This window comes from Pan troglodytes, chromosome 2, assembly GCF_028858775.2.
Source record: "Pan troglodytes isolate AG18354 chromosome 2, NHGRI_mPanTro3-v2.0_pri, whole genome shotgun sequence".
NCBI classification, from domain to species: domain Eukaryota; kingdom Metazoa; phylum Chordata; class Mammalia; order Primates; family Hominidae; genus Pan; species Pan troglodytes.
Window position 1 is genome coordinate 56,126,769 of NC_086015.1, and position 13,566 is coordinate 56,140,334.

General features: G+C 55.2%; 1 protein-coding gene across 15 annotated transcripts in view; it reads right to left on the reverse strand.

Moving 5' to 3' along the window:
* The window catches only part of POC1A (POC1 centriolar protein A), a 79,630-nt gene that overhangs the window by 8,025 nt on the left and 58,039 nt on the right, over nucleotides 1-13,566 (reverse strand). For 12 of the 15 annotated variants that reach the window (XR_010155598.1, XR_010155597.1, XR_001713353.4 and 9 more), the window contains one exon: nucleotides 13,277-13,420. The exons of the other annotated variants lie outside the window; for them this stretch is intronic. Coding sequence is in view for 9 of the 12 variants with exons in the window: in XM_063806806.1 (XP_063662876.1) it covers nucleotides 13,277-13,420 (144 nt within the window). In the remaining 3 variants the exon portion in view is untranslated. The remainder of the gene's footprint in view (nucleotides 1-13,276; nucleotides 13,421-13,566) is intronic. 15 annotated transcript variants of the gene reach the window in all.

The window sequence follows — 13,566 nt, forward strand, 5'->3', positions numbered from 1 at the left end:
TCTGGAGAGGGTGAAGCCCCCACCCTCATACGTGGTGAAACAGAGCAAACAAGGACAGGTGTGACTGACCTGGCTGCACCTCACACCCCGTGGAGTGACGTACAGTCCCTCATGCCCACTTTCTCCCCTCAGGTCTAGTTACACCCCAGCGCTCTCCCTGGGCTACGTGGGCTTTTCCTTTGTCCCTCCTTTCTCCTGCTGGCCACCTCCTCCCAGTGTGACCTCCCCTTCTTTCAGCCCCAGCCTCTTTTTCTCCCTGGCCTGGTTTTCTCTTGAGGTGGGCTTGTCCTGCACTTTTTTCTTAGCTTTTCTCCCAGTTCTCATTTCTATTTCCTTTCAAGGCCTCTTCATTCCCGTTCCACTCTGTGTTTGGTGAGAGGGCGAGGGAAATAGGAGCAGAGTGTGTGTCTGGCCACCTGGGACTGAGCTCCAGGTGGAGTCAGGCCCCTGCCACGGCTCACCTGCTATGGGGCTGATGCCAGGGCTGCCCGGCCTGGGAAGGAGAGCATCAACTCTGACAGGAAGGCCTCTGGGAGAAAGCAACACAGGATGAGCCAATGCAAGTGCTTTCCAAGTACTAGGTGCAGCAGGTGCAAAGGCCCTGAAGCACACTCTTGGAACTGTCAGGAGGCCAGGGTGCTTGGCCTCAAGTGGTTGAGCAGGGAAGAGATATGGGCCCTAGGGCCCTCAGCTCGAAACAGAAGGGAACAGAGAAGCCTCCACTCCCTGGCACTGCCTCACCAGGCTCACAGGTCTGAGTAGGCACAGCCAGGGAGGATGCTGCTCCCACGTGCCTGTGGCCAGTTTGTAGAACGCTGGTTCCAGAATAAACTCTGGGAGAAGAGCCTCGACCTAGGAACTGACCACAGCCACCTGGTCCTACAGTCCATGAAACAGAAGTGAATGGACAGACTGGCACTTCAGAGCACAGACCAAGGGCACACCCTCAGAGACAGGTCCCTTCCAGGAGCTGCTCCTCCTCCCATGACCATTGTTGTCACCACCTTTGCTGAAGGCTTCCCTCATGCACTCATGTGCAAACATGGCAGGGAAGCTGGAGCCGTAACTTCTCCAAAACTGAGGAGTTGTGGGACACTCACGACCCGCCTTGGGGGCAGCCAACAACATCATTCACTCCCATACCTCTGTCAGGCACCCACCACAGGCAGCAAACAAGGGACCCTAGCTCCTGGGGGCTTCCGAGCACTGACACAGCTGCAGCACCGGTCCCGTCTAGGCTGCGGGGAAAGCTACTCCACCACCACTGACAGCAAAGAACATCTTAGGGGCAGGAAAGAACAAGGGTGGCCAGATCCTTAAAAATACTTCTCCAAGTGCAGGCTTCACTCGAGGCTTCCCCAGTCCATCCCCCTGCCCCCCCAGCTCTGGGGCAGCCCCTCTTCCCAGGGGCCTCCTGCTCACCTTGGCCAGGGCCCTTCCCCATATCCACATCCTGCTCTTAGCAGAGCCCTGGGTGGTGGTACCTGGGGCCCTCCTTGGTGAGTGGTACTGTTTCTTATGGGAGCGTCCTCTGAGCTGGAAGACAGGTGGCATGGAGGTGGACAGGGTGGTTGGGCCAGACTGATGGGTGAAGGCGGAGCCAACATCCAGGCATGTGTCCCACCAAGCACTCTGCCTGGGCTGGGGACACAGTGGCAAGGGGAGCTGCAACTGTCCTGGGTTGGCAGGTTTGGAGGGAGGCCAGGAGATAAGGCATCAGTGGCTGATGGGGCAAGATGGAAAGCCACACTGACTGAGAGAAAGGAGAGGCAGCAGCTGGGTGAAGCCTGGGAGAGGCAGTAGGAGGGTGAACACACAGGACCATGCTGTCCCAGGCCTCCCTGGCGGCCACACTGGGTTAGTCGGCGTACCATTGGCAGGGGCAGCCACATCAGGGCTCTGCCCTCGCCAGACTCAGGCAGGCACCCCATCCCCCGCCCCAGCTGGGCTCCTCCTGCACTAGGGCCTCCCAGGCAGGGCTCGAGGCACTTCCCTCTTGGCACTCAGGTGCCCCTCCGGCCTGCTCCTCTCAGTCCCCATCCTCACACCTAGGCTTCCTGGTGACTCCCCTTGCCCTACTCCTGGGACACCCTTCACCCTCTGCCTCCTCACTGCTTCTCCGTGCCCCTTTCCTATCCAAGAGCTCAGGAATAAAGGCCAGACTCTGCGGCATGGCATTCCCGTGGCCCTCCAGGCCCTATGCTGCCCACCAATACTGCCTTCCCTGCCCAACCCCGCCCACCTGAGGCCCGCCCACTCTCCTACCCTAGGAGCCTCCTTGCCCTGGCCCCACTGCTAGGATGCCTGCCTTCCTCCCCTCATGGGTGTGGGCCCTTGGAAAATGCCACTGAGGGATTCCTAGTGGGGAACCTTGGTCCCACGTGGTAAGCACGAAGGCTCCTCAGCTACATGGCCTAGGTTCAAAGGGAAACTTGACCACTAACTCGCCGAGCAGCCTTAGGCAAGTTACCAGACTCAGGGCTTCAGTTTCTTTGTAAAACACAGCTCTCATAGTCACTGCAATATTCATATTAATAGCTAATATGCATGTAGAACTTGCTCTGTCTGGCTGGGCACAGGCATGCACTATGGGGAACATGACTCCTCTAGCCATTGCCCTGGCTGAGCTCCGGGATGTTGGGGGAGCCATGGGCACAGATGGGGCTTGATGAGGCCCCAAATAGGGCAGCCTGTGGTCAGGTTTGGGAGGGTGTGAGCCATTGATGCACGTGGTGGTCTGGCTGCTTCTTTAAGTTCTCCTGTGATGAAAAGCTCCTTTTAATCACTTCCCAGGTTGTGGTTGATGTGGGCGCCCCCATGATGTCTCCCTGGTGGGACTGGGGTTCTCCAGTCTCCTCCCCACCAACACAGGAGCCAGATAACTGGGCCAGAGGTGGCGTGGCCCCCGTTGCTCTGAGTCTCAGGGAGAGGGCGCAGTCACCCGGCCACACCGAGGACATTTGTGGCAGGCCAGGGCAAATGTCCTGGGGCTGGCCATTGACTCAACACCCCTGGTCTCAACTGTGCTGCACTGAATGTCTAACTCCTTTGGCTTCATTGCAAAGATGAAAAATGTTGAATTAATCTCCCCTGTAGCATGGTTTTGACTTCACTCAGATTCTCAAGATCTAAAACAGATACACTAAAAGGGGAATCTCTTTGCTGTGGGGTCTCATGAGCTATCAAAACAAAGCAGGGCTGCCGGGCCCCACTGCCTACCCTAGCTCTGCGTTGTATCCTGCCAACTCCAGCTTTGTCACTTGGTGTAAGCCTGTGTGCGTACACACGCAGGACCCTGACTTGCTGGTGGTGCCCTTGCTAGCCTGCTGCCACATGTCAGCAGTGACTAGGGGGCCAGCCTAGCCCTCTGCAGACAGGGCCTGAAGCACCTTCACACCACCCAAGGCTCTGCCTCTTGGCCTCAGCCACCAACCAGTACCTAATGGTCTGCAGCTCAGGGGCCTTCATGTCACAGGGTACAAACGATGCCCCTCGAGCAGCCTGTGGACATCAGTCAGCCTGCATGACAGTGATGAGGACAAAGATTATTCTCTATTCTTCCTCATCACTGTCTTCCTGCTCCTAGACAGCACCTGGTACACAGCAGGTGCACACTGAGTACTGACTGGATGGACAAATGCCCAGCCCTGAGTGCTATGGGAATGCAGGGAACACAGGTCCAGTGCCTGCCAGCCCAGGTCCCCCAGGCCAAAGGGCAGGTCTAATCTAGGGATGGGCCCACCCAGCTTGTGAGGAACACTCACCCCAGCGTGGGTCTTGGACCTGGTGAGCTTGAAGGGATAGAGGGAGAGTGGGGCGGGCAGTAGGAGGGGCAGGCCCCACCAGCTAGTCTTGGGAGGGAGGAAGCCTCATTGCTTTGGCAGGAAGTGGGGGCGGGAGTAAAGGAAGCAGTCCAGTTCCTCCCCTTCCCACCTCTGTCCTGGTCTGATGATGACTAAAATCTTTGAGGCCTGAACCTCTGAGGGGAAGGAATGGAGCTCCCCTCTCATGCTGATGTCTGACATGCTAACATGCCCAGGATCACACAGCCAATTCACACAAAAAAACAATTTCTAAAAAAATTCCTCCCAATCTCTCTAGGCCCAGCAACTGTCTTTTTAACCACTCCCCCTAACCCCACAGTCTGCTGCAAACAACAGAAAATGAGCTTTTGGTCCCTTGAGCCTATGGTCCGCGGTTGTTTCACATTATCTCAGGGATATAGGATTTCTCTGACGGTTTTGCATCCCCCAGCCCCCACCTCTACTGAGGATTAGCTCTCTTCAGGAAGTACATGAAACACTATTTTCTATTAGTGGATTAGCCACTAGATTAAGGAATCTTGGCTATTTACCTTGCTCATGGCTTAAAAACAACTCCTTTTAAATGAACACAGCTCTCTTTTCCACATCACTCTTTCCCCCAAAAGGAGAAGCTATAAAAAGTGGGTCCACTCAGACCATTCATAAAACCGGATGCTCCTGGGACCCATGGGGTGTTGCTCACACCCAAAGGGAGGACCTGAGCCACAGCCCCACTGACACTGGGGTGGGTTCAAGCACATCTCTGCCAGCCATGTACAGGCCACCAGGGAAGCCAAGTGTCTGACCGGGATAGGCCCCAAGGTGTAGGACACCAGTCATGCTTGGCCATAGGCTTTGCTGGACTCTGACTCCAGGGTGAGTCCAAACAGGGCTGAGCATGGGGTGTGGACCTTGACCTTGGCCGCCTTCTGCAACCCATTTCTTCAGAGGCTGACTTTTCCAACAATCCATATAAAGCAGTTAGTTAACTACTTTCCCAAGACCCAGTAAGACATGATCATCCTAAGCCAGACATCTTGATAGCTTGCTGGAGGCCTGGAAGTCTCACTATAGCCTGGCAAGTCGGGCTGCAGCTACCACCCAACAAGGCCACCTCCGGGAGGAAGAAGGGCACAAGCCACCAGGGATGGAGTCTCAAGGCTCCCCCATCCTGCCAAGCATCTACTGATCCACAGTGGGAAAACCTGGGCAATCATCTTAGCGAGCTTTCTGGAGCCACTGGCTGGGCCCAGATCAGAAGGGCAAGGGGCACATAATTGCTTCCCAAATGCCATGCTAAGTTCAAGGCTTCCTGTGCTTCCTCTGCTTCCTCAGCCATGGCCACTGTGGGCATGATGAGGTTCTATACCCATAGTACAGGCCTGGATCAGGGCCCTTTACAGAGTGCATGGGAGGAAGCAGCAGGCCCGACTACAGCCCTTCCTGGCCCTGCTGTGGTGGTGCCTCATTCAGGAAAGCACCAAGAGGTCACGGGGTCAGCTGTGATGAAGTAGGCTGTGGCTTGCTTAATCTCAGAGCGGGCCAGTTTGGGGCTCCTGTCATAACACAGGCCCCTTTCTTGTGGCCTGTGTTTGGCCTTTCCTTGGAGGGCCCTCAGGTCCCCGAGGAGCAAGAGCAAATCACGTGGAGTCCCCTCCCTTCCTCTTCTCAGAGCAAGCCTAGATTCAGCCCGAATGAGATGTCCCTGCATGGGCCTCTCTCCCTGCTCCCAGCCTCTGCTCTCCACCACCTGCTCCCTCCCACCATCTCCCAGCCCTCCCCCAGCCCTCCCCCATCTCCAAGCCAGCTCAGAGCCTCAGAAGAAATCTCATATGACCGACCATGAACATTCCCAGGCCCCAGAGATAACCACGGCTACTGTCGAGCCCATCTGGCAGGCAGGGGCCTTCAATCTGCAGCCTCTTTGGGAAGGGGGTGCTTTCTGCCACAACCACAGACGGGATAAAAGATAGAAAACCAGAGTTTTTTGCCTGACCCCCATGGGAGCTGCCATCCAGTCCCCCTGCAAACACGAGCTTGCCCGTTTTTGAGTGCTGTTCGCAGGCTGCATGTCACGAAGGAGGCAGGGCACTGGCCCTGACCTGCGACTTGGGGAAGACACAGGCTCCCCTGTCCCGCCACATTTGCAAAGCCAGAGGAGCCTTTGGGAAAAATGCCAAAAATAGTAACAGGGCTGGGGAATCACCAGGGGCCCAGGCAGACAGACATTTCCCCCAGTCCCTCTGCCACCAAGTGTGTCCCTGGCACAGAACAGTGTCTTGAGTCCCCTGTCCCCCAGAAGTAGCCTCTTAACAGAAGGAAAACAAGCCTCTTGTTTCCAAACCCCTACAAAGAAGTTCAGGTTGTCCTGAACATGACTCTGGCCAAAAGGGCAATCCATGAAGGTCCACAACAAGGAGGGTGGCTACATCCACTCTGGACCAAGCAGGTGAGCTGGCTAGATGTGCTGATGCAGAGAGGGGGCCCATTTTTGCAGAAACAACCCACCACCACCCTTATGGCCCTGTCTGCGAGTGGAAGCAGTGTTAGGAGGGCTGCACACGCCCTCCTGGGATCATGGCAAGACGCACTGGGTGACTTTCACTCTATACCCTCCCAACAAATTCTGTCTGGGTGCACGTGGGAGGACCGATCCCCATGGAAAACTGTATAACTATAAAATTGGGGGTCTATTTCCATAAGCAACAGCAGGTCCTCCCAGGAAAGAGGGATACAGAGAGCCCCTGAGAGTAGTGAGGCAGCTTGGCCCACATCAGGGCCAGGCACTGCCAACTTCCCCACCAGTGTGGAACCAGATGCCTCACCTGAGCAGCCCATCAAATAGGAACTTCCAGGACTACCATGGGGGTGGGGGGTGGGGGAGCAGGTTTAAGGTATCTCAAAGCAAATAGGCCATTCTCTATCCCCAAAGCAAACAGGCAAAAATCCTTGGCCTTGTTGAGTTAGGACAGCAAAACGCAATGACTTGAACACTTAACAAAATCGAATGCCAAAGAGACCCAAACAAGCAGGGCTGGTGGGCTTGCTCCCTGCCTGCTCCCCACCGCATGCATTTTCAAGTCCCGGAGCCCAGCAGCCTCCATGAGTCACAGGAACTGGAACGTGACATCACAGCATTGCTGTGGCCAGCCTGAAACACTGGGTGCCATAAAAAAACAGTTGGAGCAGGAATTTCATGGCTCGGTATTTTTAAAAAGCAGCAAGACGTGAAACTGGAGTCAAAAATAACTTTGCTGTGGGCTTCTGAGGCAAAACCACCAAGCCGCGTGTTGGGCCTATGCCGGGCCCCCTCACAGCAGCCTCCCCAGCTCCTGGGTCATTGTCCACACCCCCGAGATCCACCCCCTTGCCCTAAGGAAGGCCCAGGGCCTCTGCAACTTCCAGACACCACTGAAACCTGTTACTCCTGAGGGCAGCTGAGCACTGTGCAGCAGCCCTCTGGCCTCTTGAGGGTCCATGAAGGAAGCCACAGAGCCAGCGTGGAGGTGAGCTCATGTAGCAATGGCTATTTGTGGAAACAGCCTCTCTCCCTGCTCACTGGCGAAGTTTTCCGGCATCTGTGAAAAAGACCCCTAGATCACCTGGCATCACCCCCAAGAGCACAAGGGGAAACAGTACCAGGGTCAGGCCCAGGGCCTCTGCTTGCACACCTACTGAGCGCCCATCCCTGGGCAGGCAGGCCTAGCAGCCTCGGGGTCCGGCCTAGAGTCCTCCAGGGGTGCTCAGAATGGAGGAGCCTGGCCTGGGGGGCAGGCAGATGAAAAGGCCCCAGGGGAAGTCCTGGCCCCACCTGAAGAGGCTGACCTCTGCTGCCCACCCCATGGGACAGACAGACAGAGGGGCAGCGCTTAAAATCTCCCCTTGGTGGAAAGCCAAAAAGAGGCAGAGCCGGGTCTGAGCAGCTGCAGCTTCTGACTCCTTGTCTGGGTTTTTCTCTGGAAGCCTTGGGCCTCTGGGGTCAAGCCAACTTTCTCAGAAGACTTGAGGTAGGCCCAGCAGGTGAGTGACCCCAGGGCAGCCACAGGACAGGCGTGTGCTCTCTCCAGAGGGGATAGGGGAGGGGTGGGTCTCAGGACAGGCTCAGAGCAGGGCCCTTGGACCCTGAGGGAGAGGCGTGCGATCTCTCAGTGGGGCGGGGAGCTTGCAGCATGTGACGCCCACGCTCCTGACCTCAGGCCTAGCAGCTCCTGAGAATTCCCATAGGGGGCTCGAGAAACAAAAAGCCCTCCAAAGAAAATCTTGAGTTCCATTGTTAGGAAATACATGTTCCCTAAAAACCATTACAATATCTACATTCAAAGAACAGAAGTATCATATACATCTTCAAAGAGCTTCCATCTTGGCCCCTGTTGCCTAGGTCCAGGTGGAAGGGTCTGATCTAATGGGCCCCATGACCCATGCCTGATTTTCAAGTGTCTATGTGCACCCCAGTGCCTCTGTCACCTCCTGTGCCCTCCTCCTTCCCGGGGTTGGGGAATGACTTCTTTCTCCCCTCTCTTATCCTCCTGCCTAGCCAGACACTAGAGTCTCACTGGCAACTCAAAAGCATTTCTGGGACTTGAGTCCAGCGGTATGGGGACTGTGGAATGTCCACTCCTGTCATTCCTGTGCCACAAGCCTGCCCCAGTGCTTTCCCATATTGCTCCCAGGAGAACATCGACTCACTGCTGTGCTTCACAGAACAGCTGGCACCAGTCTAGCACACTCAGTTAACCAAGAGCCGCACAGCAGAGCTCAGAGGACCCAATGAGGCATCTCTCCCCATTTTACAAGGGAGGAGACTGAGGCTCTGGGATTGATGTCACCTGCCCAAGGTCACCCAGGTGATGAATGGTGGAGGTGTGCCCAGGCTGACGGGCAGGTGGCTCACTGGGTGAACAGAGCAGCCCTGAAACTCAAGGAGGAACAGTTGCTCCCCACAGCTGGTGGGGATGTGTAAAGCTGAACAAACCCCAGCTGCTCAAAGCATGGCATCAGCTGGGATCAGGGCCCAGAGAAGCTTAGCGAAGAAACCAGTGATGCCCCAAACAGCAAGCTCAGTGTTTGCTGGGGCAAGGAGGGGTCATACCCACACAGGGGCAGGCCAGGGCAAGGGTGTGTCTGTTCTTTGGCTGGTGACCTAAGGGACTCGGCCTGCTGGGCTCTCTGATCACAGAGCCCTGGGCAAGAGCTTCTGGCCTTACCTTTCAGGGAGGTCAAGTTTGGTTTGCAGAATTTCTTGATGAAGCCATCCCTAACTGCACCAAAACTGTTTGGCAAGGGAAGCTAGGGATGCTCTGGCCCACAGTGGTTGAGATCAGGATCACCTGGCCTCCTGGAGAAGCCCCAGGCTGGCTGGACCCCGAGGCTGGTTCAGGCACAACAAGCCATTATTAACACATTATCTGCACCTGGCATGATGTTGCTGCCACGCACCAGGTGGGAGGATAAAGTGAGGTCCACAAAGGGAAGTCCTTGGAAAGTGGCAGGCCTCAGATAAAAACCAGGAGGATGACAACTATGATGACTATGTGATCCCCACACTCTGAGGACTTTTCATCTAAAACAACTACGTGGGGAGGCCTGAAGACTGCACCTGCTCGGCTCACAAGGTCACCCCAAAGTCTATTTTCCCCATATAAATACACTTTTGAAAAATAATGTATGGATTTTATAAAAAAGGCTTTCATAAAAAAGTAAAACACCAACCCCATTTCTGGAGTTAAAGGGTTTCTGATGCTGTGCAAGTCCCAAGGGCAGTTTGGTTTCCTCTTCATCTGAAAGGCCTCTTGGCCTGGGAAGGCTGGGGGAAGCTGCCCCACTTGCCGGCTTGCTCCGGAGACCAGGAGCCTTGCAGGGGCCAGCCAAAGTGCTGTTTGTCTCATCGCCCCTGGGATGGAGCCATGATAGCACTGCCCTTGCTCGCGTCTCAACTTCTCTGTGTCCCCATCTCCACTCTACCCCAGACCCTCAGCATGGGTCAGGCCTCGACTTTGCCTAGTGTCCCGTCAGGTGAGGGCGAACTCCTGGGCTGCTGCTTCTGTTACCCCACACCAGAGGACCCATGGCCTTGACCCGGTGTCTGGACTCCCACTTGTTTCCAGTGATTCCAGTTGCCGGCTCCTCTGGGGAGGCCTGGCTCTGACCTCGGCAGATTCAGTCCTGAGTTCTTCCTGAAGGTGGGACTGGGTCTCACACAGGGCCCACCACACAGAGTGGGCTCAGTGAATGTGTGTGCACGGAAGGAACCTGCCACCTCTGCTCTGAGGGCCAAGGAATGGCTCTCCTGGGTAGGGAAGGGTCTAGCTTCATGAGGCAGTGGAAAATTGGGAGAGCTATTTCTGGTGCTGTCATGCAGATCCCCCTGGCCCCCAAGCCTTGGATAACGACAATGGCAACAACAGGAGCAGCACCCAACACATCAGCAGTGCACGGCGTTGTCAGGTACTATTCAAGGAGCTTCCCAAGAGGCCTATGAAGTGGGTATTATTATCAGCTCTGTGTTCCAGATTTGGAAAGTAAGGCACACAGACTCAAATTGACTTGCCCAAGGTCGCTGAGCTAGGCAATGGGGAAGCCAGACAAAGCCTGAGCCACTCCTCTCCATTGGCTCACTCAGCTTCCTGGCTTCCAGGCCTTTCCTTTACACAGAGGAGCCGCTGAAGGGGTCACCCTGGGGAGGACTGAGATTGGGTCCCTGACCCTCAGACTGGTGCCAGACAGGCCACAAACATCCACAGAGGTGACCTCGCCACATGGGGCCATACCAGCCTGTTGAACAGGAAGGCAGGCTTTGAAGACTGTGAGCCTCTGAAATAGGGTGTCCTACCCAGGGGCTGGAGACTCTGTGACTCACTCAGAAAACATCCCTGGCTACTGCCCGCTGCATCCCCATGGCTCTCCCCTAGAAGGATGTTCTGCAGGATGGAGGCCTGAAGGACCCAGAAGGCAGCTTCCCTCTCAAAGGCCACTCTGAAGTAGACTTCCCTGTGGGGGAGGGAAGGGATGGTGGGGGCAACAGAGGAGAACAGCACAATTCACATGGATGACTTTGTAGTAGGAATCAGTGTTGGGGTGGCTGGGCATCCTACCCCTCCAGAACACAAAGGCTCTTCAGGACTGGGCAGACAGCGAGGAGTGCTTGCTGATGGGGTGGCACCCGAGACCAATATCCACAGACCAAGTAGGAAGCCCAGCTGAACAAGCCGCTTGGGAAGACGGATGGTGGTGGCCGCCTGGCACTAAGCTTCAGGGGAGGGCTGGGTCAGTCTGGACCATCCAGAGCGGGGCCTGCTGTGGGCCTGCCTCTGCTGGGCCAATGCCAAGAGAAAGGCACAGGGAAACTTTCAACCCCCTGGTGGAGATAGCTCTGGCTGTGGCTGGAACATCTCAGCTAGAGAAAGCCCCATCTCCAGGAGAGAAAGGTTGGCCTAGAAGACAACCAACAGTCAAGCCCAAGGAGAACTTGCCAGGATTAGCACAAAGGTGCTATGCACAGTTCTGAAAATGGGTTGAACTTTAAGACCTCAACTGGTGCTTCATCTGCAGAACTCAAGTTTCCTCGGGACACATTGAGTCCGTCAAGAACATGCCTCGCTTTATGGCATCCAGAAACACACAGACACTGTCAGTTTTGCAAAGCAGGTGACTGGCTGATATTGTTGGCATCTGGTCGGGGGTGGCCTGCCAGTTGGATTTGCAAAGGGGCTGAATGGTGTGAGGCAGGACCAGGGTGCCACAGAAGCATTGAGACATCCAGACACCCAGCCATGGGCCAAAGGCCACAGGCCACAGGCCAGCCTTCACTTACTCTCTGCGATGCAAGTTTTTTAAAAGTTACTATCGTACTCCTAACTGTGAACACATAACAAAACCTTCCATGTGCACCCCTAAAACACAGTGACAGGAAATGTTTTTAGTGTTATACTCCTCTGGATCCAATGAAGCTATTTTTAACCACCTTCTCAGACTTAATTTCCAATTTTATCCTATAAAGTTCTAATTGATTCCACCTCCCCTAATCTCTCACTTGGCGAGGCTGTGAAAAACATGAGGCAGTTGCTGACGGGTTTGAAGTGGGGTGGCTTTTAAGTCTTTGCATGCTGCTCACATCTCTCTCAGCACATGCCTTCTTCTCAGGGCTTAGCAGCCTCTCAGCAAGGTCTGTACACTGGGCCCTGGAGTCCCACAGCCCCCAGTCATGACACCTGGCCTTTCCCTTCAAGAGTGCTTTCTTCAGTGGGCCCAAGGTGTGCCATCCCAGCTGGGCTATGATGACACACCCTGGAAGAGCTTTTCTCACTTAGCCCCTATCCCAAGCTGGGGAAAGGATACCATGCCATCTCAGCTCCATTTCCGTTAGTGACATCAAGGGTCCTTTGCGTCCTTCATGTGAGCTGGACTGGAGACCACTCTTCCTTGCTTCCCCATCCCCCACCCCCTGGCTTTAACACCTCTTTTCCTCGTGGGCCACATGTGTCCCTCTTGCAGCCTCGCTCTACCCATGTGCTGGCATGGTAAAGGAGGATCTGCAGAGTCCCCGCCTGGCCTCAGGAGCCAAGGAGATGAGGAATTGGGGAACCTCTAAATCCTGCCTTGCCCCCCACCCCAAGACCACATATCCACATGCCAGCCACCTGGAGCTTCACTCATTCCCTGGACGTGCCCATGGCCTCTCCAGAGCCGCAGGCAGCCAGGACCTCTCTTCCTCCCTCGGGTGAGATGGCCCTGCCAAGCATGCCCCTATTGCTGGCCACCACCTCTTGTCAAGGGATTTTGCTCTTACTGAAACTGCTACACTACGAGCCTGTGTTATGGCTGCCAACCTATGCTCCAGAGGGCAGGGCCCATATCCATCTCAGTGACGAGGGTGGTCAGGGCCACAACTAACATTTATTGAGCAGCTACCTAGGGCCAGGCATGGGTCAAACATTTCCCAGATTCATCTCCCTTAATTCTCACCATGAATGTGGCAGGCAGAGCCCACAACCACCAGCACATTACAGATAAACATACCAGGGCTTGGTGAACTGAAGGGATTTCCCCCAAGGTTGCACAGAGGATAAGGAAAGGTCCAGGCTCAAACTCAGAGCCTAGGCTCTCAGAAGCCCTGACTCACTACTCAGTTCCCTGGCATGCCCCTGCAGTGCCCATCCAGCAAAGAGTGGGAGGAATAAACAAACACAGTGTTTCTTTCAAAGCTCTTCAGTGGCCCAGGCCAGCTCTAGGTGAGCACACTCCAGTAGTACCCAGCATTGGGGATTTTGGAGTCTAGTGGTCTGGCCAGGGCTTGAATGGCTCCAAGAGCCAGGATCCCCGGGAAGGCTCTGCAATGTCATTAATATGGACTGGAAAACAGGTCCGTTATAATTATGTTTTTAAAAATCCAGCACCTGTTGTCCAACTTCAAACGGTCCAAATGCGGGACCAAGTGCAGATGACGGGATGACGGGTGAACCCACAGTGTGGCCTACCTGAGTGAGGACATCCAGCTGGCCCACAATGTGCTCCAGCGTGCTAGTCAGTGTCTGGGGCACACTCACGGGCTCCTGGGGCTGGCTCTGCACAGACTCCACACTCCTGCCTCTGCCTGGGGGGACAGGGAAGTCCACTTCTGGCTAAAGACAGAAAGAGAAAAGTTCCTCAGTCTATCCAGTGCTTGAAGAAATACTGTGAGAGGAATAGCCCCTCCAAAGGATGAAAGGGAAAACCACCAGCAAATTTGAGAAGGTAAGCTCCAAGTGTCAGTGAGAAACAGCAGCGT